Here is a 26,091-nt window from a genome sequence, read left to right as displayed (position 1 = left end):
AACATCTTTTATACAGGATGTCTTACTCTGGCCCATAAAAAGCACTGGCTCTAAAAACAGATAACTTGCAATCCTATAAGTGTGCCACCAAGCAAACCTCAACTAGTAGCATCTGTTACCTTCTGTGTTGCTTGAGATCCCAGCTTTGTTGCCTAGAGGGGAGAAGAACATCTATGAGCAGACTGATTTGTGAGATATGAGGTACAAATGTCTTGAATGCTCTACCTGCCTTACATTTAACCATCTGGCCACACTAAACTTTATTCCAGTTTAATTCAGTTCCTCTCTTATTAACAATAAGGTTTCATACAGCCTACATGTTCGTGCCAGTACTAGGCTGCATACTTTTCAATTCACCCGTGATCTCTTCCTTTCTTTCTGTCCATCACATTCCAATTAACAACATCAACACCCAGTAACACTGCCCCCTCCTTGACTACACTCAGATCCCACAGAAATCAAAATTTCATCATCCAACAAGAAACCTTACAAATATGTTTTGCTCTTACCTCGCTGCCCACCCAATACAAGAAAATCACTACATTCAAAGCTAGATGTCAAGCATCCTGGTATCCTGCACCACAACTTTTACTATCAATTACAACAAAACTTACCCACTACCACCAACAATGCTCATGGGCTGCTAAATGACCATAGTGGTGCTCTCGAGCAGACTTATATCACTATGAATCTATACTGCTCATCAATACCCTACACCTCTCTAAATAAAACTACTTCCCATTCCTCACACTGACGTTAAACCTCTTCTCTCAATTAAAGCCTCTGTTCTCCAGTATCTTTAAGTATTTCTAAAATCAAGATATATCTCTGTCTCTGCTGTGCTTCTCCAAAAAGAGGATGAAATGTTTTCATTCCGGTTATCCTCATCTCTCACAACCTGCCTCTTTGACCCCATCCCTTCATAACTCATCCTAACTTGTTCTACTTCCCTAAAATTCTTGTCCTCATCCTCTCCCTTTAAGCTGGCATATATCCATCAGCATTTAAACCTGACAACCCTCATTCTAATAAAGAAACCACCTCTTTACCCAGGTTCACTACCTACCTTACAACCTAAATTCAAAACTTAAAAATAAAAACTATCTGCTACACTTAACTAAAACAGAGTTCAAAAGGTCACAAATGATCAGATGACCCCTGTTCCTTCAAACCATTAGCTCATTACAATACACCCTCTAATCATCTCTGATCTCAAAAGCATATCTTTCACGCTCTGTGCTTTAGCCTCCAACCCATTTTAAAGGTTTCTGCCATGCTCATCCAAATCTTTACATGGTTCAACATTAGAGATAAACCCTAAAGAAACAAGGATATACAGAGGCGCCACATAGGGTGATATCGTATGGTAACAACAGATAAGATAAACGACCCCCCTCTGGTAATGGCTACTCACAAACAAAAAGGCACAACCGGAGTGCCTCACTGTGCAGCACAGGACCAATACAGTCACCCGAAGGACCTCCACACGCCAGCGTCAGATCACGCCGATAGAAGATCAGACTCAGCGGATGGTTCCTCCAAGGGTAGCGATTATCCAATCGTCAGTGCACCCAGGTGATAGGCGTGGACTCACACCGAATCGGATCAGACGGAGGGAAAAGCAACAAGTCCACAATTGGTAGATACCGGTAAAAAAGTATCAATGGGGGGTCATTTGTTATCTTATCTGTTGTTCCCATACGATATCACCCTATGTGGCGCCTCTGTATATCCTTGTTTCTTTAGGGGTTATCTCCACTGTCTTCTACTATCAAGAGTGCTGCCGGATTCTACTGATTTCCTGAACTTTCACTAGCGCACCTCTATAGAATTTCAAATTCTATTATCATTGGATAAAATGGTTCAACATTAGCTGCTATCTTAAGTCTGTTCTTTCATTGGCTCCTCACATCCAGCAAAAAGGAAATTTATGCTTACCTGATAAATTTATTTCTTTTACGATACGACGAGTCCACGGATTTCATCCTTACTTATGGGATATCGCCTCCTGGTCAGCAGAAGGAGGCAAAGAGCACCACAGTAGAGATGTATCTATAGCTCCTCCCTTCCCTCCCACTCCAGTCATTCGACCGAAGTTAGGAAGAGAAAGGAAAAGCCAAGGTGCAGAGGTGACTGAAGTTTAACAAAATAAAGACCTGTCTTAGAAAAAAACAGGGTGGGCTGTGGACTCGTCGTATCGTAAAAAATAAATTTATCAGGTAAGCATAAATTTCCTTTTCTTTTACAAGATACGAAAAGTCCACGGATTTCATCCTTACTTATGGGATACAATACCAAAGCTATAGGACACGGATGAAAGGGAGGGACAAGACAGGAACCTAAACGGAAGGCACCACTGCTTGAAGAACCTTTCTCCCAAAAACAGCCTCGGACGAGGCAAAAGTATCAAATTTGGAAAATTTGGAAAAAGTGTGAAGAGACGAACAAGTTACAGCCTTGCAAATCTGTTCAATAGAAGCATCATTTTTAAATGCCCATGAGGAAGCCACAGCCCTAGTGGAATGAGCCGTAATACGCTCAGGAGGCTGCTGTCCAGCAGTCTCATATGCAAAACGGATGATACTCTTCAGCCAAAAAGAAAGAGGTAGCCGTAGCTTTCTGACCCCTACGTTTCCCAGAAAAAACAACAAACAATGAAGATGATTGACGAAATTCCTTAGTCGTCTGCAAGTAAAACTTCAGGGCACGGACTACGTCCAAATTATGTAACAGACGCTCCTTCTTAGAAGAAGGATTAGGACACAATGAAGGAACAACAATTTCCTGATTAATATTTTTGTTGGAAACAACCTTAGGAAGAAAACCAGGTTTGGTACGCAAAACACCCCTTTTCAGAATGAAAAATAAGATAAGGAGAATCACATTGTAATGCCGAAAGCTCAGAAACTCTGCGAGCAGAAGAAATAGCAACCAAAAATAAAACTTTCCAAGATAACAACTTAATATCTATGGAATGCATACGTTCAAACTGAACCCCTTGAAAAACATTAAGAACTAAATTCAAACTCCAAGGAGGAGCAATTGTTCTTAACACAGGCCTGATTCTAGTCAGAGCCTGACAAAGAGGTTGAACATCCGGAACATCTGCCAGACGTTTGTGTAGCAAAATAAATAGAGCAGAAATCTGTCCCTTTAAGGAACTTGCTGACAACCCTTTCTCCAATCCTTCTTGGAGAAAAGATAAAATCCTAGGAATCCTGATCTTACTCCATGAGTAGCCCTTGGATTCGCACCAATAAAGATATTTACGCCATATCTTATGGTAAATTTTTCTAGTAACAGGCTTATGTTCCTGAATCAAGGTATCAATGACCAAATCAGAGAACCCTCGCTTAGATAAAATTTAAGCGTTCAATCTCCAAGCAGTCAGCTGCAGAGAAATTCGGATGATGGAAGGGTCCCTGAATGAGAAGGTCCTGCCTCAATGGAAGCTTCCACGGTGCAGAGATGACATGTCCACCAGATCGGCATACTAAGTCCTGCGAGGCCACGCAGGAGCGATGAGGACCACCGAAGCCCTCTCCTGTTTGACTCGAGCAATCACCCGAGGAAGGAGAGCAAACGGAGGGAACACATAAGCTAGGTTGAACGACCAAGGCACTGCCAAGGCATCTATTAGTTTGGCCTGAGGATCCCTGGACCTGGATCCATATCTCAGAACCTTGGCATTCTGACGCGACGCCATAAGATCCGGCTCTGGCCTGCCCCATCTGAAAATCAGGTTGGCAAAGACCCCCGGATGGACTTTCCATCCCCCCGGATGAAACGTCTGTCTGCTCAAAAAATCCGCCTCCCAGTTGTCCACTCCTGGGATGTAGATTGCTGATAGATAACAAGAGTGAGCTTCCGCCCACTGAACTATCTTGGATACTTCTGTCATCGCTAAGGAACTCCTTGTTCCTCCCTGATGATTGATGTAAGCTTCAGTCGTGATGTTGTCCGAATGGAATCTGATGAATTTGGCCGAAGCCAACTGAGGCCAAGCCTGAAGCGCATTGAATATTGCTCTCAACTCCAGAAAATTGATGGGAAGTAGAGACTCCGACCGAGTCCACACACCCAGAGCCTTCAGGGAGTTCCAGACTGCACCCCATCCTATCAGGCTGGCGTCCGTTGTCACTATCACCCACGAGGGTCTGCGGAAGCACGCCCCTTGGGACAGATGATCCAGCGACAACCACCAAAAAAGAGAGTCCCTTGTCTCCTGATCCAGATCTATTTAAGGAGACAAATTTGCATAATCTCCATTCCATTGTCTGAGCATGCTCAGTTGTAGAGGTCTGAGATGAAAACGAGCAAACGGAATGATGTCCATTGCAGCCACCATCAATCCAATCGCCTCCATGCACTGAGCCACTGACGGCCGAGGATTGGACTGAAGGGATCGGCATGTATTCAGAGTCTTTAACTTTCTGACTTCCGTCAAAAAGATTTTCATGGATAGAGAGTCGATTAGAGTTCCCAGGAAAGGAACCCTTGTCTGTGGAATTAGTGAACTCTTTTCTAGATTCACCTAACACCCGTGAGTCCTTAGAGAGGACAGAACAATGTCGGTATGAGACTTTGTCAGCTGATAAGACGACGCCTGGATAAGAATATCGTCCAGATAAGGCGCCACTGCATTGTCCCGCGGCCTGAGAACCGCCAGCAGTGACCCCAGAACCTTTGTGAAAATTCTGGGTGCCGTGGCCAGACCGAAAGGAAGGGCCACGAACTGAAAATGTTTGTCCAGAAAGGCAAACCTCAGGAACTTGTGATGATCTCTGTGGATAGGAATAGGAAGATATGCATCCTTTAAATCCACGGTAGTCATATACTGACCCTCCTGGATCAATAGAAGAATTGTCCGAATAGTCTCCATCTTGAAGGATGGAACTCTGAGAAACTTGTTTAGACTTTTGAGATCTAAAATGGGTCGGAACGTTCCCTCTTTTTTGGGAACAACAAAGAGATTTGAGTAAAACCCCTGCCCCTGTTCCTGTATTGGAACGGGGCAAATTACTCCCATGGAGGAGAAGTCTCTTACACAATGTAAGAACACCTCTCTTTTTATCTGGTCTGCAGACAATCTTGAAAGAAGAAACCTTCCTGTGGGGAAGGAATTTTTGAACTCCAACTGATACCCTTGAGACACGATTTCTAGTGTCCAGGGATCCTGAACGTCTCTTATCCCAGCCTGGACAAAGAGAGAAAGTCTGCCCCCCACTAGATCCGGTCCCGGATCGGGGGCCGCCCCTTCATGCTGTCTTGGTAGCAGCAGCAGGCTTCTTGGGTTTGTGGTGGTGGGTAATTGAAGTGCGCTAAGTGTGGGGTATCAGACACCTTAACTAAATAACAGATCCTTCAGACTGTTACAATGGAAATTAGACAAACTCTGGAGAAGAAGTAAGGGCGCTAAAAAAGCTTAAAATACCCCTTAAAAGCTTGACAATAGGTTAAAAACAAACATGGATAAAATTGGATGTGTCAGGGAGCTCAGTAAAACAGTTACTGCCTGCCCACTATTCACACTCCTCACAAAGTGTGAAAAAATTGAAAAACTGAAAAGAAGATTGTGGGTGGCGCCAATAAAGGCTAACTGTGGGAATATTAAAATGAGATTCTAGATAAGTAATATATCCAAAAAGAAAATAAAAATAAAAAGTCTAAAACCTATTGTGAAAAGAAAGTACTTAGGTATTAGTATAGGAAGCTTGGTAATACTAATACCTAAGTACTTTCTTTTCACAATAGGTTTTAGACTTTTTATTTTTATTTTCTTTTTGGATATATTACTTATCTAGAATCTCATTTTAATATTCCCACAGTTAGCCTTTATTGGCGCCACCCACAATCTTCTTTTCAGTTTTAAAAACAAAAATGACCAGGGATTAGATAAATTATAGTATTTTTTATAGATATCAAAAATAAACAAACACAAAATTAAAAAAAGGACAATATACATATATTTTAAAAGGGACGTCTCCCTATAATTTCTCAAATACACTTGTATCAATAAAATCAATGTATAAAAGAGTGCCAGAGTAAAATAGTGGTAGATACTGTAATGTTCCAAAATAGTTCACTCCTTAGGACATTGCCGTTTATCGGATAATGTCTATATTTAGTCTCAGATGTCAGGTCTACAAAGACTCTTGGTAGCTGGTCTATATTACACTTGCAGGTATAACCATCTGCACTTTATCTGAGAATTTACAAGTTAAAACGTCTTACATTTATGGTGACACTTTACCGGTAGCCGATCTCTGTCTAGCGTGCTTCGTGGGTGTTCCTCGAGATCTTGGCGTCTGACGTCACAGTTTCCGGATCAGGGGCTCGTCTCTACCCAGCCAACCAGAAGCTCAGTGGGTTCCGGTCTATTTATCTGTTGTTGTCCGATCCGTATCTTAATGCTTCGGTAATAGTTGGAGATTGCTCTTAATGCTCTGCATGCAACCTCTATTGGTGCTATCCGCCAGGGGATAGAAAAGGATAGAATTACAACCCGGGTTGATAACTTTTCCTCTGTCTGATGGTAGTTCAATATGTGGTACTAGTGTTTTCTACGCGTTTCACTCCTTTAAGAGCTTTATCAAGAATGACTAGCCCACATTATCCTCCTCCTTTTAAAGAGATCCGTTTCCATTGGTCAAAACTTCATGGTTAGGCTTCTTGGGTTGTTTGCCCTGGTTCCAAGACTGGTTGGGTCTCCATGTGGACTTGGCTTGTGAATAATTCCCTTCCTGTTTAGAGGAAGAGGGGACTCTCTTGAAATTTTGAAAGGAAAGAAAATTAATCTGCCGTCCCCTTAGATGCTTAGATGTTTTATCTTGAGGGAGGAGGTGACCCTTACCTCCCGTAATGTCAGAAATGATTTCTTTCAAGTCAGGCTCGAATAGGGTCTTTCCCTTGAAAGGAATAGCCAAAAGCTTGGATTTAGAGGACACATCCGCAGACCAAGATTTTAACCATAAGGCTCTTCGTGCTAAGATGGAGAATCCCAAACTCTTAGCCCCCAATTTGGTGATCTGAAAGGAAGCATCCGTAATAAAAGAATTAACCAGCTTAAGGGCCTTAATTCTATCCTGTATTTCTTCCTAAGAGACTATTCTAGGGCGTCAAACCAAAAAGCAGCCGCAGTCGTGACAGTTACAATGCAAGCCACCGGTTGCAATAAGAACCCTTGATGAACATAGAGTTTCTTGAGAAGACCCTCCAACTCCTTATCCATGGGGTCTTTGAAAGCACAACTGTCCTTGATAGGGATAGTCGTACGCTTAGCCAGGGTAGAGATAGCTACCTCCACCTTAGAGACCATCTGCCAAGAATCCCGAACGGTGTCAGCTATAGGGTACATCTTCTTAAAAATAGGGGAAGGGGAGAACGGGATACCCGGTCTTTCCCATTCCCTTGCAATAATGTTCGAAATTCTCTTAGGAACCGGGAAAACGTCAGAATAAGAAGGAACCCCCAAATATCTGTCCATCTTACTCACTTTCTCTGGTGGGACCACAATAGAGTCACAGTCGTCCAGAGTCACCTATCACACTCTGTCTCTGAAAACAGAACTTGTTTGGTAGTTGGATCTCAACTGCAGATATAACAACCTAATTTATTGCAGTTAGGAGTAATCACTCAGGTTATACAATAAAGTCTTATACTGAACTAGATAGAGGAATAAAGGGTTAAACACTCCTGTGTTAGTTCAGTGTTAATAGGTTACAGGAGAGAGAGTCCGGTATCATTCAATAGTTATCCCTCTGAGTATGCACCTTTAAATACGGTAGTTGGTACCTACTGGTAATGTGGATCAATAGAATTCCAGTAATGTTGTAATTTGGAACTTAAAGTCTCTTATTTGCTGACCGGTAAGTTATACAGCTTTGAGGTTTAGAGCAGGCAGCAGTAGAGGGAGAGCTGTACAGCTGCAGGCTGTGTGCAGCGAGAGAGGAGGGTGTGTGCGTGAGCACCAATCAGCTCGCCGGAATCTCGGACAGGCTACGACAGGGCGTAGCAGAGTAAAGGCTGTGAAAAGTCTTGCTTGCGGGGAGTGCCGCGCTGTTGCTGTGACAGTCTGAATAGTAAGCGGCCAAACCAACGTAGATCACCAGAGTGAATGAGAGAACTGAGGAGATTGGTGAGAGACACCGGAGGAGAGCCGGTGAGAGTTGATCAGCACTTGTTGTTTGGGAACCCTGAGTCACTTGAGAACTCCGGAGGAGGTTAGCTTGTAATTGTAATCCAAGGTAGATCCAGTGGCAGGATGTCACAAAAGGTACACTGGGTCCATTACAGCAGTAGAAAAGTCCTTTGAGGAAGTAATGATTTAGTTCACTATAATTTAGCCAGGAATTGAGTTGTGCTGGCGTCTCAGCTTGAGATAGAGTACACAACTAAATTAAACGGCAGGTGAGAGGGGGAGGAGTAGCCTTAAATAAGGTTGGATTTAAAGTTATACACCTCATACCTGACAGGTCCCCCCGTCAAAGGTGCTGCACCGCAGCAGGAGGAGCGGGTTTGTCCGGATGAGCCCTGTGGAACCGGCCGATTAGTCTGGCAGCGTTGAGGTTAGTCGATGGTTCCCAAGAGTCTTCATCAGGGGAATACCCCTTCCAACGGATGAGGTACTGCAGAACCCCCCGGTAAAGTCTGGAGTCCAGAATGGAAGACACTTCGTATATGTCATCGTCAACCACTATAGGTGGTGTTCCAGAGGTAGAGGTCTGCTGCCTAGTCGGGATGTAAGGTTTCAGCAGGGAAACATGAAAAGTAGGGTGTACCGGAATCTCAGGTGGGAGATTCAGGGTTACAGCGTTTTCGTTGACTAGTTTAGTGATTTCGTACGTTCCAAGGAAGAGATGAGAGAATTTTCGTCATGGTGACTTCAACTTAAGATGTCTAGTGGAAAGCCAAACCCTGTCACCGACTTGGTAAGTAGGAGGAGACCGTCTCTTGGAGTCGTAGTAACGCTTCTGTCTGTCTTGGGCTGCAGTTATATTCTCCTTGAGGAAAGTGAAGATCTCGGACATTGAGTTGGATGTCTCATCCACAAGCGGAGAGGTGGTATTCAGATGCGGGAAGAGATGAAAAGTAGGATGGTACCCATAGTTGGCAAAGAACGGTGTGTTCCTAGTTGATGTGTTCAGGGTATTTTTGTATGCGTATTCAGCCAGTGGTAAGTGGAGTTTCCATTGATCCTGTTGGTTGGAACAGTAGCACCTAATGTACTGCTCTATCCACTGGTTAACCCGTTCAGTTTGCCCATTGGTCTGTGGATGGTAGGCGGTACTGTAGCGATGATCGATCTTAAGTACTGAACAAAGCTGCCTCCAGAATCTGGAGGTGAACTGCGAACCTCTGTCAGAAATGATGATAGACGGTAGACCATGAATACGTACCACATGTGATAGAAAAAGGGCTGCTGTCTCAGAAGCTGTAGGTAGCTTTTCGTATGGAATGAAGTGAGCCATCTTTGAGAGGTAATCTACAACTACCATGATGATGGTCGATTTGTTTGAACTTGGCAGGTCTACGATGAAATCCATACCAACTGTGTGCCAAGGCCTTTCTGGTACGGGGAGAGATTTCAAAGTACCGTAGGGTTTGGAATGTTCATGTTTTGAAACAGCACATACTTGACATGTCTTAACGTATTCGTCTACTGTTTGGTGTAGATTGGGCCACCAGTAATTCCTTTTGATGAGCTCAGTTGTTCTTTGGATCCCAGGGTGTCCAGCTAGAGGAGATTCATGGTGATCTTGGAGAATCTGAGTTCTCAATGTGGGTGGAATGTATATCTTCCCATGTACGTAGCCAATTCCATTTGAATCTATTTCTTGTTGATCCTTTGGGTACGTAGTGTCTTTACACTGGTGGGACCGTAATGTCTGATATTTATCAGTAAGAACACCAATGAAATGTTCTGAGGGTAATATAGGCTGTGCAGGTAACAGTTGAGTAGGACGTCGTAAGTGTCTGGAGAGAGCATCGGCTTTGCCATTTTTTGACCCTGGACAGTAGGTGATGTGAAAATGGAATCTGGTAAAAAAAAAAAAGACTCCAGCGGAGTTGACGAGCTGACAATGTTTTACTTGACTGAAGGTACTCTAGATTGCGATGGTCGGTGTAAATTAGTATTGGGTAAGTAGTTCCTTCCAATAGATGCCTCCAGTGTTCTAAAGCAACCTTGATGACGAGAAGCTCCTTTTCCCCAATGGGGTAGTTCTGTTCAGGTGGTATCATTAGTCTGGAATAAAATGCCACTGGGTGAATGGGATCAGAGGGAGATTTTCGTTGAGAGAGTATAGCCCCTAGGGCATAATCCGATGCATCTACCTCAAGAATGAACTGGAGTTTGGTATCCGGGAACTGGAGAATAGGTGCTGTGATGAATGCCTTCTTGAGGTAGTCAAATGCCTTTTGGGCCTCTGAATTCCAGAGGAAATGAGTATGAGAACCAGTGAGTTTACACAGGGGTCTGGATAGGTTGGAGAATCCTTTGATGAACTTCCTGTAGAAGTTGGCAAAACCAAGGAAGCGTTGAACATCTTTTCTGGAAGTAGGAACAGGCCAATTTTGGATGGCTTGAATCTTTCCATCTTTACACCAGACGATGACATGTTATAGCCAAGGAAGGTGATTTCGTATGTGTGAAAAGAGCACTTCTCTGGTTTGGCGTACAGCTGATGAATTCTTAGTCGATTGAGAACCCAGGGTACATGTTTCTTGTGATCCTCTAAGTTGTCGGAGTAGATCAGGATATCGTCCAAATATATCACAAGGCACACGTCCAATAAATCTCTGAATATATCATTAATGAAATATTGGAACGTGGCAGGGGCATTACAAAGCCCAAACGGCATCACCATATATTCATAGAGCCCGTAGCGAGTCCGGAAGGCAGTGAGCCACTCATCTCCCTCTCTGATCCTGACCAGGTTGTAGGCTCCTCTGAGGTCAAGTTTGGTATATATGGTAGCCTTGCTAAGTCGTTCTACCAATTCGGGAATGAGGGGTAACGGATACCTGTTCTTCTTAGTTCTTTTGTTCAATTCCCGATAATCAATGATTGGACGTAGGGACTTGTCTTTGTTCCGTACAAAGAATATCCCAGCACCGGCCGGGGAAGTAGAAGGTCTAATGAACCCCTTTTTCAGGTTTTCGTCAAGATAGGTCTTGAGATGTTCCAACTCAGGTTGGGAGAGCGGATAAATATGCCCATAGGGTATGGTAGAACCTGGTAGTAGTTCTATGGGGCAATCGTAAATACGATGAGGTGGTAAGGTTTCCGCTTGTTTTTTATTGAAGACATCAAGGAAATCGTGATATTCTTGAGGAACTACCTCTTCAGAGAGCTGTAAGATATGTTGTTGGGGATAACAAGAATTTTTACAATAAGGGGAATCCATATCAACCTGAAGATTTTGCCAAGATATGGAAGGTTGATGTTGTTGAAGCCAGGAAAGCCCTAGAACTATGGGATATAAAGGAGAGGGTAAAACATCAAAAGTGATGTATTCGGTATGACCCTTACCCAGGGTGACCTTGAGTGGAATAGTGTGGTGTGTTATGGGTCCAGATTGGACATAGGTACCATCAATAACACGAATTGAGACAGGAACTGCTTTGGTAAGGGTAGGGATTTTATTTTTTCTTACAAGGGTTAAATCCAGGAAATTGGAGTATGCACCCGAGTCTATGATGGCTTCAGCTTGAAGGGCTTGACGGTCCCACTGTAAAAGGAGAGACATAGTACAATAAGCTACGTTTACAACCTTGTTAGTCAAGCATGCATTTACTTGTCTAAGCTTACTTCTCTTTTGGCGTTGAAGAAGTGGGCATTCCTTAACGGGGTGCGTAGGTGATGCACAGTACATGCACAAATTCTTTTGCTGTCTGCGGTGTCTTTCTTCCAGCGTCAGTGGTCCTTTTGTGAAGCCAATTTCCATGGGAGTGTTAACATCTTTTGCTGCTTGGGGTGATGGATAATATCTTTGATTTCCTTCGGACTGCTGGCGTTCAGACCTCCTCTCACGGAGTCTCCTATCTATCTGGATGGATAGTGACATTAGCCCTTCGAGGGTTCTGGGAATCGCAATTCGAGCAAGCTCATCCTTCAATGAGTCGCATAACCCGAGGCGGTATTGGTTTCTTAATGCTCTCTCACTCCAATCTGAGTCCTTCGTGTAAAGCTTGAACTCGGTGAGATATTCCTCTACAGGTCTCCTTCCCTGGCGTAGGCAGCGCATCTTTGCCTCTGCCGTGAGTTGCTTCTGAGTATCCTCGTACAGCGAGCTCATCTGTGAGAAAAAATCAGTGAGAGATCCCAAGACAGGATTATTGTTCTCCAGTAATGTATCCGCCCATACTCTAGGTTCGCCGGTAAGGAAAGATATTACAGTCATAACCTTAAGCCTCTCGGTATGGTAGGTCCTAGGTTTCATTTGGAAAAGCAGAAAACACGCATTCCTGAACTGCCTGAAATGTTTTCTGTCTCCTGAGAATCTCTCAGGTAAACACACCTGTGGTTCGGGGGTGTTGTCTCTTATTGCTGCTCTGAGGCTGTCATTTTGTAATTGCAAGTCTCTTAATCCATGTGACAACTGGTCCACCCTTTGTGTGAGATTGTACACCACAGTGGGTAAATCTGCTGGATCCATATGCTGGCCGTTTAATATGTCACACTCTGTCTCTGAAAACAGAACTTGTTTGGTAGTTGGATCTCAACTGCAGATATAACAACCTAATTTATTGCAGTTAGGAGTAATCACTCAGGTTATACAATAAAGTCTTATGCTGAACTAGATAGAGGAATAAAGGGTTAAACACTCCTGTGTTAGTTCAGTGTTAATAGGTTACAGGAGAGAGAGTCCGGTATCATTCAATAGTTATCCCTCTGAGTATGCACCTTTAAATACGGTAGTTGGTACCTACTGGTAATGTGGATCAATAGAATTCCAGTAATGTTGTAATTTGGAACTTAAAGTCTCTTATTTGCTGACCGGTAAGTTATACAGCTTTGAGGTTTAGAGCAGGCAGCAGTAGAGGGAGAGCTGTACAGCTGCAGGCTGTGTGCAGCGAGAGAGGAGGGTGTGTGCGTGAGCACCAATCAGCTCGCCGGAATCTCGGACAGGCTACGACAGGGTGTAGCAGAGTAAAGGCTGTGAAAAGTCTTGCTTGCGGGGAGTGCCGCGCTGTTGCTGTGACAGTCTGAATAGTAAGCGGCCAAACCAACGTAGATCACCAGAGTGAATGAGAGAACTGAGGAGATTGGTGAGAGACACCGGAGGAGAGCCGGTGAGAGTTAATCAGCACTTGTTGTTTGGGAACCCTGAGTCACTTGAGAACTCCGGAGGAGGTTAGCTTGTAATTGTAATCCAAGGTAGATCCAGTGGCAGGATGTCACAAAAAGGTACACTGGGTCCGTTACAGCAGTAGAAAAGTCCTTTGAGGAAGTAATGATTTAGTTCACTATAATTTAGCCAGGAATTGAGTTGTGCTGGCGTCTCAGCTTGAGATAGAGTACACAACTAAATTAAACGGCAGGTGAGAGGGGGAGGAGTAGCCTTAAATAAGGTTGGATTTAAAGTTATACACCTCATACCTGACATCACCAAAACCTCTCGTAGCAAAAGTCGGTGGTGTTCAAGCTTAAAGGGACAGTCAACACCAGAATTTTTGTTGTTTAAAAAGATAATCCCTTTATTACCCATTCCCCAGTTTTGCAAAACCAACACTGTTATATTAATACACTTTTTACTTCTGTGACTAACTTGTATCTAAGCATCTTCTGACCGCCCCTAATCACATGACTTTGAGTTATTATCTATTGACTTGCATTTTAGCCAATTAGTGCAGTGTCTGCCACTAGCCACAGGCGTGATCATAATGCTATCTATATGGCCTACATGAGCTTGCTCTCCCCTGCTGTGAAAAGTAAATAAAATAGAGGGGGCCTTCAAGGGCTTAGAAATGATCATATGTGCCTTCCTAGGTTTGCTTTCAACTAGAATACCAAGAGAACAAAGCAAAATTGCAAACCTGTCCCCCCGATTCAACAAATAGTACTCCGTGAACTGTGTGCCTAAGACCGCTTGTGAAGATGACTGAGACAAGCGGACTTAGGAAAACGCCGGAGCCTCAAGGTACACTGCTGTCGGAACTCGGAAAACCAACTGCACGGCTAAGCGCGCAAACGTAAGCCCCTTCGTGGGCGGCAGTCTAACACCGATAAGGAGAACCACATGGGAAATACAAATGTCAGCAAACGACTTTGGAATAAACAATGTGCCCAACGACCTTTGAATCAACAATGTGCCCCCTTGAAAGGTCCTGTGCCTGTCAAATGCTAAGGCATAATAATTGGAGTAAGAACTCCTTCTAAACAGTCCCCAGCGTCAAGCCCACATTCAATGTGCAATCTCAATGTAACCGGGCTAATATCTTAAAAAGCCCACTGTTATCTCACAGCTGAATTAGCTCACATAATAAAGGGGGGAAAACATCCATGCATATAATTATCTTGCCAGTTTATTACCCCTTCCTGGTGTAGGAAATAATGGCCAGTCTGTTCTGAGCTACATCGTCTCCCCAGAATCAAAGACTGTACATACCTCAATGCTGAGCGCAGCATGAACCTGTCCCACACGAAGAAGAGGTCCTTTTCATCACCTCCTGCAGATCTGTGGGGACAGACAGGGTCTTGGATAATATCTGCTAAGACCATCAGCAGGGCAGCAAACAGTATGGGAGGCGCAGAGAAAAACAGAATTTATGCTTACCTGATAAATTTCTTTCTCCTACGGTGTGTCCGGTCCACGGCTTCATCCTTACTTGTGGGAATATTCTCTTCCCCAACAGGAAATGGCAAAGAGAGCACAGCAAAAGCTGCCCATATAGCCCCCCCTCTGGCTCCGCCCCCCAGTCATTCGACCGACGGTTAGGAGAAAAAGGAGAAACCATAGGGTGCCGTGGTGACTGTAGTGTATAGAAAGAAAAAATTTGAAACCTGACTAAAAAGCCAGGGCGGGCCGTGGACCGGACACACCGTAGGAGAAAGAAATTTATCAGGTAAGCATAAATTCTGTTTTCTCCTACATTGGTGTGTCCGGTCCACGGCTTCATCCTTACTTGTGGGAACCAATACCAAAGCTTTAGGACACGGATGAAGGGAGGGAACAAGTCAGGTTACCTAAACGGAAGGCACCACGGCTTGCAAAACCTTTCTCCCAAAAATAGCCTCCGAAGAAGCATAAGTATCGAATTTATAAAATTTGGCAAAAGTGTGCAGAGAAGACCAAGTCGCTGCCTTACATATCTGATCAACAAAAGCCTCGTTCTTGAAGGCCCATGTGGAAGCCACAGCTCTAGTAGAGTGAGCTGTAATTCGTTCAGGAGGCTGCCGTCCGGCAGTCTCATAAGCCAATCGGATGATGCTTTTCAGCCAAAAAGAAAGAGAGGTAGCAGTAGCTTTCTGTCCTCTCCTCTTACCAGAATAAACGACAAACAAAGATGAAGTCTGTCTGAAATCCTTTGTTGCATCTAAATAGAATTTTAAAGCACGGACCACATCTAAATTATGTAACAAACGTTCCTTCTTTGAAACTGGATTCGGACACAGAGAAGGAACAACTATTTCCTGGTTAATATTCCTGTTGGAAACCACTTTTGGAAGAAAACCAGGTTTGGTACGCAAAACAACCTTATCTGCATGGAATACCAGATAGGGTGGATCACACTGCAAAGCAGACAATTCAGAAACTCTTCTCGCAGAAGAAATAGCAACCAAAAACAGAACTTTACAAGATAGTAACTTAATATCTATGGAATGTAAAGGTTCAAACGGAACCCCTTGAAGAACTGAAAGAACTAAATTTAGACTCCATGGAGGAGTCATGGGTCTGTAAACAGGCTTGATTCTGACTAAGGCCTGTACAAAAGCTTGTACATCTGGCACTGCTGCCAGGCGTTTGTGTAACAAAACAGACAAAGCAGATATCTGTCCTTTTAGAGAACTTGCTGACAACCCTTTATCCAAACCCTCTTGGAGAAAGGAAAGAATCTTAGGAATTTTAATTTTACTCCAAGAAAATCCCTTGGATTCACACCAACAGATATATTTTTTCCATATTTTATGGTAAATTTTCCTAGTCACAGGTTTTCTGGCTTGGACCAGAGTATCTATAACTGAATCTGAAAACCCACGCTTAGATAAAATCAAGCATTCAATTTCCAAGCAGTCAGCTGCAGAGAGACTAGATTTGGATGTTCGAATGGAGCTTGTACTAGAAGATCCTGTCTCAAAGGTAGCTTTCATGGTGGAGCCGATGACATATTCACCAGGTCTGCATACCAAGTCCTGCGTGGCCACGCAGGAGCTATCAGAATCACCGAGGCCTTCTCCTGTTTGATCCTGGCTACGAGCCTGGGAAGGAGAGGAATTGGTGGAAACACATAAGCTAGGTTGAACGACCAAGGCGCCACTAATGCATCCACTAGTGTCGCCTTGGGATCCCTGGATCTGGACCCGTAACGAGGAACCTTGAAGTTCTGACGAGACGCCATCAGATCCATGTCTGGAATGCCCCATAATTGAGTTAACTGGGCAAAGACCTCCGGGTGGAGTTCCCACTCCCCCGGATGGAAAGTCTGACGACTCAAATAATCCGCCTCCCAGTTGTCTACTCCTGGGATGTGAATTGCAGATAGATGGCAGGAGTGATCCTCCGCCCATTTGATGATCTTGGATACCTCTCTCATCGCCAAGGAACTCTTTGTTCCTCCCTGATGATTGATGTAAGCTACAGTCGTCATGTTGTCCGACTGAAATCTTATGAATCCGGCCTTCGCTAGTTGAGGCCAAGCCCGGAGCGCATTGAATATCGCTCTCAGTTCCAGGATGTTTATCGGGAGAAGAGACTCTTCCCGAGACCATAGACCCTGAGCTTTCAGGGAGTCCCAGACCGCGCCCCAGCCTAATAGACTGGCGTCGGTCGTGACAATGACCCGCTCTGGTCTGCGGACACTCATTCACTGAGACAGGTGATCCTGAGTCAACCACCAACGGAGTGAGTCTCTGGTTAACTGGTCTACTTGAATCTGGGGAGGCAAGTCTGCATAATCCCCATTCCACTGTCTGAGCATGCACAGTTGCAATGGTCTTAGATGGATTCGAGCAAAAGGAACCACATCCATTGCTGCCACCATTAGACCTATTACTTCCATGCACTGAGCTATGGAAGGCTGAGGAATAGATTGAAGAACTTGACAAGCCTTTAAGAAGCTTTAATTTTCTGACCTCTGTCAGAAAAATCTTCATTTCTACAGAATCTATTATTGTTCCCAGAAAAGGAACTCTTGTAGACGGGGACAGGGAACTCTTTTCCAAGTTCACCTTCCACCCGTGAGACCTGAGAAAAGCTAATACAATGTCTGTATGAGCCCTTGATCTGAAAAGGGACGACGCTTGGATTAGGATGTCGTCTAGGTAAGGTGCCACTGCAATGCCCCTCGGTCTTAGAACCGCTAGAAGGGACCCTAGCACCTTTGTGAAAATTCTGGGAGCAGTGGCTAAACCGAACGGAAGAGCCACGAACTGGTAATGTTTGTCCAGAAAGGCGAACCTTAGGAACTGATGATGATCTTTGTGGATAGGAATATGTAGGTACGCATCCTTTAAATCCACGGTAGTCATGAATTGACCCTCCTGGATTGTTGGTAAAATCGTTCGAATGGTTTCCATTTTGAACGATGGAACTCTGAGGAATTTGTTTAGAATTTTGAAATCCAGAATTGGTCTGAAAGTTCCCTCTTTTTTGGGAACTACAAACAGGTTTGAGTAAAACCCCTGACCTTGTTCCACTGTTGGAACAGGGTGTATCACTCCCATCTTTAATAGATCTCCTACGCAATGTAAGAATGCCTGACTCTTTATCTGGTCTGAAGATAAGCGAGACATGTGGAACCTTCCCCTTGGAGGAAGTTCCTTGAATTCTAGAAGATAACCCTGAGAGACAATTTCTAGTGCCCAGGGATCCTGAACATCTCTTGCCCAAGCCTGAGCAAAGAGATAAAGTCTGCCCCTACTAGATCCGGTCCCGGATCGGGGGCTACCCCTTCATGCTGTCTTGGTAGCAGCAGCCCTTGTTCCAGCCTTGCATTGGTTTCCATGCTGGCTTAGCCTGGGAAGCGTTGCCTGGGAAGCGTTACCCTCTTGTCTAGAGGCTGAAGAGTTAGGAGACGGTCCGTTCCTGAAATTGAGAAAAAGGAACGAAAATTAGATTTGTTCTTAGCCTTGAAAGGCCTATCCTGTGGGAGGGCAATTATCGTCAGCGCACCCTTGCTCATCCTCTGTATTTAAAACTGAGCAATCACGCTTTCTTTGAAATGCTGGCATTTTGGATAAAAACAGAATTTATGTTTACCTGATAAATTACTTTCTCCAACGGTGTGTCCGGTCCACGGCGTCATCCTTACTTGTGGGATATTCTCTTCCCCAACAGGAAATGGCAAAGAGCCCAGCAAAGCTGGTCACATGATCCCTCCTAGGCTCCGCCTACCCCAGTCATTCGACCGACGTTAAGGAGGAATATTTGCATAGGAGAAACCATATGATACCGTGGTGACTGTAGTTAAAGAAAATAAATTATCAGACCTGATTAAAAAACCAGGGCGGGCCGTGGACCGGACACACCGTTGGAGAAAGTAATTTATCAGGTAAACATAAATTCTGTTTTCTCCAACATAGGTGTGTCCGGTCCACGGCGTCATCCTTACTTGTGGGAACCAATACCAAAGCTTTAGGACACGGATGATGGGAGGGAGCAAATCAGGTCACCTAGATGGAAGGCACCACGGCTTGCAAAACCTTTCTCCCAAAAATAGCCTCAGAAGAAGCAAAAGTATCAAACTTGTAAAATTTGGTAAAAGTGTGCAGTGAAGACCAAGTCGCTGCCCTACATATCTGATCAACAGAAGCCTCGTTCTTGAAGGCCCATGTGGAAGCCACAGCCCTAGTGGAATGAGCTGTGATTCTTTCGGGAGGCTGCCGTCCGGCAGTCTCGTAAGCCAATCTGATGATGCTTTTAATCCAAAAAGAGAGAGAGGTAGAAGTTGCTTTTTGACCTCTCCTTTTACCGGAATAAACAACAAACAAGGAAGATGTTTGTCTAAAATCCTTTGTAGCGTCTAAATAGAATTTTAGAGCGCGAACAACATCCAAATTGTGCAACAAACGTTCCTTCTTTGAAACTGGTTTCGGGCACAGAGAAGGTACGATAATCTCCTGGTTAATGTTTTTGTTAGAAACAACTTTTGGAAGAAAACCAGGTTTAGTACGTAAAACCACCTTATCTGCATGGAACACCAGATAAGGAGGAGAACACTGCAGAGCAGATAATTCTGAAACTCTTCTAGCAGAAGAAATTGCAACCAAAAACAAAATTTTCCAAGATAATAACTTAATATCAACGGAATGTAAGGGTTCAAACGGAACCCCCTGAAGAACTGAAAGAACTAAGTTGAGACTCCAAGGAGGAGTCAAAGGTTTGTAAACAGGCTTGATTCTAACCAGAGCCTGAACAAAGGCTTGAACATCTGGCACAGCTGCCAGCTTTTTGTGAAGTAACACAGACAAGGCAGAAATCTGTCCCTTCAGGGAACTTGCAGATAATCCTTTTTCCAATCCTTCTTGAAGGAAGGATAGAATCTTAGGAATCTTAACCTTGTCCCAAGGGAATCCTTTAGATTCACACCAACAGATATATTTTTTCCAAATTTTGTGGTAAATCTTTCTAGTTACAGGCTTTCTGGCCTGAACAAGAGTATCGATAACAGAATCTGAGAACCCTCGCTTCGATAAGATCAAGCGTTCAATCTCCAAGCAGTCAGCTGGAGTGAGACCAGATTCGGATGTTCGAACGGACCTTGAACAAGAAGGTCTCGTCTCAAAGGTAGCTTCCATGGTGGAGCCGATGACATATTCACCAGATCTGCATACCAAGTCCTGCGTGGCCACGCAGGAGCTATCAAGATCACCGACGCCCTCTCCTGATTGATCCTGGCTACCAGCCTGGGGATGAGAGGAAACGGCGGGAATACATAAGCTAGTTTGAAGGTCCAAGGTGCTACTAGTGCATCCACTAGAGCCGCCTTGGGATCCCTGGATCTGGACCCGTAGCAAGGAACTTTGAAGTTCTGATGAGAGGCCATCAGATCCATGTCTGGAATGCCCCACAGTTGGGTGATTCGGACAAAGATTTCCGGATGGAGTTCCCACTCCCCCGGATGCAATGTCTGACGACTCAGAAAATCCGCTTCCCAATTTTCCACTCCTGGGATGTGGATTGCAGACAGGTGGCAGGAGTGAGACTCCGCCCATTGAATGATTTTGGTCACTTCTTCCATCGCCAGGGAACTCCTTGTTCCCCCCTGATGGTTGATGTACGCAACAGTTGTCATGTTGTCTGATTGAAACCGTATGAACTTGGCCCTCGCTAGCTGAGGCCAAGCCTTGAGAGCATTGAATATCGCTCTCAGTTCCAGAATATTTATCGGTAGAAGAGATTCTTCCCGAGACCAAAGACCCTGAGCTTTCAGGGATCCCCAGACCGCGCCACAGCCCATCAGACTGGCGTCGGTCGTGACAATGACCCACTCTGGTCTGCGGAAGGTCATCCCTTGTGACAGGTTGTCCAGGGACAGCCACCAACGGAGTGAGTCTCTGGTCCTCTGATTTACTTGTATCCTCGGAGACAAGTCTGTATAGTCCCCATTCCACTGACTGAGCATGCACAGTTGTAATGGTCTTAGATGAATGCGCGCAAAAGGAACTATGTCCATTGCCGCTACCATCAAACCTATCACTTCCATGCACTGCGCTATGGAAGGAAGAGGAACGGAATGAAGTATCCGACAAGAGTCCAGAAGTCTTGTTTTTCTGGCCTCTGTCAGAAAAATCCTCATTTCTAAGGAGTCTATTATTGTTCCCAAGAAGGGAACCCTTGACGACGGAGATAGAGAACTCTTTTCCACGTTCACTTTCCATCCGTGAGATCTGAGAAAGGCCAGGACGATGTCCGTGTGAGCCTTTGCTTGAGGAAGGGACGACGCTTGAATCAGAATGTCGTCCAAGTAAGGTACTACAGCAATGCCCCTTGGTCTTAGCACAGCTAGAAGGGACCCTAGTACCTTTGTGAAAATCCTTGGAGCAGTGGCTAATCCGAAAGGAAGCGCCACGAAATGGTAATGCTTGTCCAGGAATGCGAACCTTAGGAACCGATGATGTTCCTTGTGGATAGGAATATGTAGATACGCATCCTTTAAATCCACCGTGGTCATGAATTGACCTTCCTGGATGGAAGGAAGAATTGTTCCAATGGTTTCCATCTTGAACGATGGAACCTTGAGAAACTTGTTTAAGATCTTGAGATCTAAGATTGGTCTGAACGTTCCCTCTTTTTTGGGAACTATGAACAGATTGGAGTAGAACCCCATCCCTTGTTCTCCTAATGGAACAGGATGAATCACTCCCATTGTTAACAGGTCTTCTACACAATGTAAGAATGCCTGTCTTTTTATGTGGTCTGAAGACAACTGAGACCTGTGGAACCTCCCCCTTGGGGGAAGCCCCTTGAATTCCAGAAGATAACCTTGGGAGACTATTTCTAGTGTCCAAGGATCCAGAACATCTCTTGCCCAAGCCTGAGCGAAGAGAGAGAGTCTGCCCCCCACCAGATCCGGTCCCGGATCGGGGGCCAACATTTCATGCTGTCTTGGTAGCAGTGGCAGGTTTCTTGGCCTGCTTTCCCTTGTTCCAGCCTTGCATTGGTCTCCAAGCTTGCTTGGCTTGAGAAGTATTACCCTCTTGCTTAGAGGACGTAGCACTTTGGGCTGGTCCGTTTCTACGAAAGGGACGAAAATTAGGTTTATTTTTGGCCTTGAAAGGCCGATCCTGAGGAAGGGCATGGCCCTTACCCCCAGTGATATCAGAGATAATCTCTTTCAAGTCAGGGCCAAACAGCGTTTTCCCCTTGAAAGGAATGTTAAGTAGCTTGTTCTTGGAAGACGCATCAGCTGACCAAGATTTCAACCAAAGCGCTCTGCGCGCCACAATAGCAAACCCAGAATTCTTAGCCGCTAACCTAGCCAATTGCAAAGTGGCGTCTAGGGTGAAAGAATTAGCCAATTTGAGAGCATTGATTCTGTCCATAATCTCCTCATAAGGAGGAGAATCACTATCGACCGCCTTTACCAGCTCATCGAACCAGAAACATGCGGCTGTAGCGACAGGGACAATGCATGAAATTGGTTGTAGAAGGTAACCCTGCTGAACAAATATTTTTTTAAGTAAACCTTCTAATTTTTTATCCATAGGATCTTTGAAAGCACAACTATCTTCTATGGGTATAGTGGTGCGTTTGTTTAAAGTGGAAACCGCTCCCTCGACCTTGGGGACTGTCTGCCATAAGTCCTTTCTGGGGTCGACCATAGGAAACAATTTTTTAAATATGGGGGGAGGGACGAAAGGAATACCGGGCCTTTCCCATTCTTTATTTACAATGTCCGCCACCCGCTTGGGTATAGGAAAAGCTTCTGGGAGCCCCGGGACCTCTAGGAACTTGTCCATTTTACATAGCTTCTCTGGGATGACCAAATTGTCACAATCATCCAGAGTGGATAATACCTCCTTAAGCAGAGCGCGGAGATGTTCCAACTTAAATTTAAACGTAATCACATCAGGTTCAGCTTGTTGAGAAATGTTCCCTGAATCTGTAATTTCTCCCTCAGACAAAACCTCCCTGGCCCCATCAGACTGGTTTAGGGGCCCTTCAGAACCATTATTATCAGCGTCGTCATGCTCTTCAGTATCTAAAACAGAGCAGTCGCGCTTACGCTGATAAGTGTGCATTTTGGCTAAAATGTTTTTGACAGAATTATCCATTACAGCCGTTAATTGTTGCATAGTAAGGAGTATTGGCGCGCTAGATGTACTAGGGGCCTCCTGAGTGGGCAAGACTCGTGTAGACGAAGGAGGGAATGATGCAGTACCATGCTTACTCCCCTCACTTGAGGAATCATCTTGGGCATCATTGTCATTGTCACATAAATCACATTTATTTAAATGAGAAGGAACTCTGGCTTCCCCACATTCAGAACACAGTCTATCTGGTAGTTCAGACATGTTAAACAGGCATAAACTTGATAACAAAGTACAAAAAACGTTTTAAAATAAAACCGTTACTGTCACTTTAAATTTTAAACTGAACACACTTTATTACTGCCGATATAATCTTATCAAAATACCCAGATTAAATGATTCCTCAAGGCTAAATATGTGTTAATAATGAATCGATTTAGCCCAGAAAAAGTCTACAGTCTTAATAAGCCCTTGTGAAGCCCTTATTTACTATCTTAATAAACATGGCTTACCGGATCCCATAGGGAAAATGACAGCTTCCAGCATTACATCGTCTTGTTAGAATGTGTCATGCCTCAAGCAGCAAGAGACTGCTCACTGTTCCCCCAACTGAAGTTAATTCCTCTCAACAGTCCTGTGTGGAACAGCCATGGATTTTATTAACGGTTGCTAAAATCATTTTCCTCATACAAACAGAAATCTTCATCTCTTTTCTGTTTCTGAGTAAATAGTACATACCAGCACTATTTTAAAATAACAAACTCTTGATTGAATAATAAAAACTACAGTTAAACACTAAAAAACTCTAAGCCATCTCCGTGGAGATGTTGCCTGTACAACGGCAAAGAGAATGACTGGGGTAGGCGGAGCCTAGGAGGGATCATGTGACCAGCTTTGCTGGGCTCTTTGCCATTTCCTGTTGGGGAAGAGAATATCCCACAAGTAAGGATGACGCCGTGGACCGGACACACCTATGTTGGAGAAAGATTAGCTATAGAATTATCCATTACTGCCGTTAATTGTTGCATAGTAACAAGCATTGGCGCGCTAGATGTGCTAGGTGTCGCCTGCGCGGGCATAACTGGAGTTGACACAGAAGGAGAGGATGATGAACTATCCCCAACTACCTTCATTTGAAGAATCATCTTGGGCAACGTTATTAAATGTGACAGTACTGTCCTTACTTTGTTTGGACGCCATGGCACAATTTTCACATACATTTAAAGGGGGAACCACCTTGGCCTCCATACATACAGAACATGTTCTATCTGAAGGTACAGACATGTTAGACAGGCTTATACAGGCTATTAATGCAATAAAACCGTTTTTAAACAAAACCGTTACTGTCTCTTTAAATGTTAAACAGAGCACACTTTATTTCTGAATGTGTGAAAAACTATGAAGGAAATATCCGATCCTTACCAAATTTGCACCCTAGTGTCGTAATGCTTTGAAAGTATTGCACAACCAAGTTTGTAACCCCTTAAATGAGCAAACCGGAGATATTTGCTCAATTTACCAGTTTAAACCCACTACAGTCCCAGCCACAGCCTTTGCTGCGGCTTTACCTTTCCTTGGGGGTTATTCGCCACAGAAATAAGCCTTCCAGAATCGTTTTTTATGGCCACAGGACCTTCTCACATGAAGCTGCATGCACTGCTTCCAGAAGTAACTGCGCAATTAAGGCGCGAAAATGAGGCCTCCTCCCTCTGCATACCAGAGTGAAAGGCCCTTCCTGACTAGAATAGGTGTCTAAACGACTGCCAGGTGAATAAAAAACGTTCCCAAAGTGTTTTCAAGTTCCAAAACACTCCAAAAGTCATATGAATATTGTATAAATCAATCGATTAAGCCCACAATAGTGTCAACCAGTATATAGCCCATTAATAAGCCTTCATTCTGTTATGAGTCTAAGAAAAATGGCTTACCTCTTTAAACAGAACTCTTCATCACTTTCTGTTGTAGAGTAAATAGTACAAACCGGCACTATTTTAAAATAACAAACTCTTGATAGAAGAATAAAAAACTACAACTAACACCACATACTCTTTACCATCCCCGTGGAGATGCTACTTGTTCAGAGGGGCAAAGAGAATGACTGGGGGGGCGGAGCCAGAGGGGGGGCTATATGGGCAGCTTTTGCTGTGCTCTCTTTGCCATTTCCTGTTGGGGAAGAGAATATTCCCACAAGTAAGGATGAAGCCGTGGACCGGACACACCAATGTAGGAGAAATGTAGAATCTCCCCAGTTCCCATTGCTGAAAAAAACCCTGTAGCTTTACCCCTGAGAAAAAATAGCACTCACTGGTACCATTTAAAAATAATAAACTCTTGACTGAAGAATCTTAACTAACACCTCACTTTACCTCTTCCTATCACTAACACAGGCAAAGAGAATGACTGGGTTGGGAGGGAAGGGAGGAGCTATATATACAGCTATATATACAGCTCTGCTGTGGTGCTCTTTGCCTCCTCCTGCTGACCAGGAGGTGATATCCCATAAGTAAGGATGAAATCCGTGGACTCGTCGTATCTTGTAAAATAAATAAAGTTTAAAATCCTGATTTGAACCTACAATTCCATTGTAAATACTAGTGATGCACCGAAATGGAAATTCTGGAACGAAACCGAATCCAAAAATCTGGGATGCACTTGGCTGAAAACCGAAAATGTATTTTTTCAAATTATTTTTTTTTTTGCATAATTAGAGCCAATAAAAAATCCCACACTTTTATTGAAAGTAACACACTAAAATTGGACAAAAATATCTTAAAACAATAATATGCTACACAATAATATTACCAAGAAAAAAAAAAACAGGCAAAAAGTAATGCCATTTTCGGCCAAAATGTTTCTGCGACCAAAATTTTGGTGCATCCCTACTTAAAACAATTATAAATACAGTATCAATATACTGTATTATTCTTCATTTAATTCTATGTAACAGAATCATATTTAACAGGTTTTTTTTCACCAATTATCCAAATAAAGTATAGACCTAGAAAACTCATTATATGCAGAACAGTAAGTCAAGTAATAAACTTAAACAGCAGCTCTAGGCTAGCATCAAATTTGAAACATGCTACACAATAATTTTACCGAAAATAACAGGCAAAAAAACCCGAAAACCGAAATAGCCAAAAATGCAATTTTCGGCCGAAACTTTCTGCGGCTGA

General features: G+C 43.9%; 1 protein-coding gene across 2 annotated transcripts in view; it reads right to left on the bottom strand.

The window, feature by feature from the left end:
• The window catches only part of ARFGAP1 (ADP ribosylation factor GTPase activating protein 1), a 173,424-nt gene that overhangs the window by 44,929 nt on the left and 102,404 nt on the right, over positions 1-26,091 (bottom strand). For both annotated transcript variants that reach the window (XM_053708883.1, XM_053708893.1), the window contains exon 9: positions 120-152. In XM_053708883.1, the coding sequence (XP_053564858.1) occupies positions 120-152 (33 nt within the window). The remainder of the gene's footprint in view (positions 1-119; positions 153-26,091) is intronic.

The sequence above is a fragment of the Bombina bombina genome, chromosome 1 (assembly GCF_027579735.1).
Source record: "Bombina bombina isolate aBomBom1 chromosome 1, aBomBom1.pri, whole genome shotgun sequence".
Classification (NCBI taxonomy): domain Eukaryota; kingdom Metazoa; phylum Chordata; class Amphibia; order Anura; family Bombinatoridae; genus Bombina; species Bombina bombina.
The sequence above is the reverse complement of the archived record's forward strand: the minus strand, read 5'-3'. Positions and strand labels throughout refer to the sequence as shown.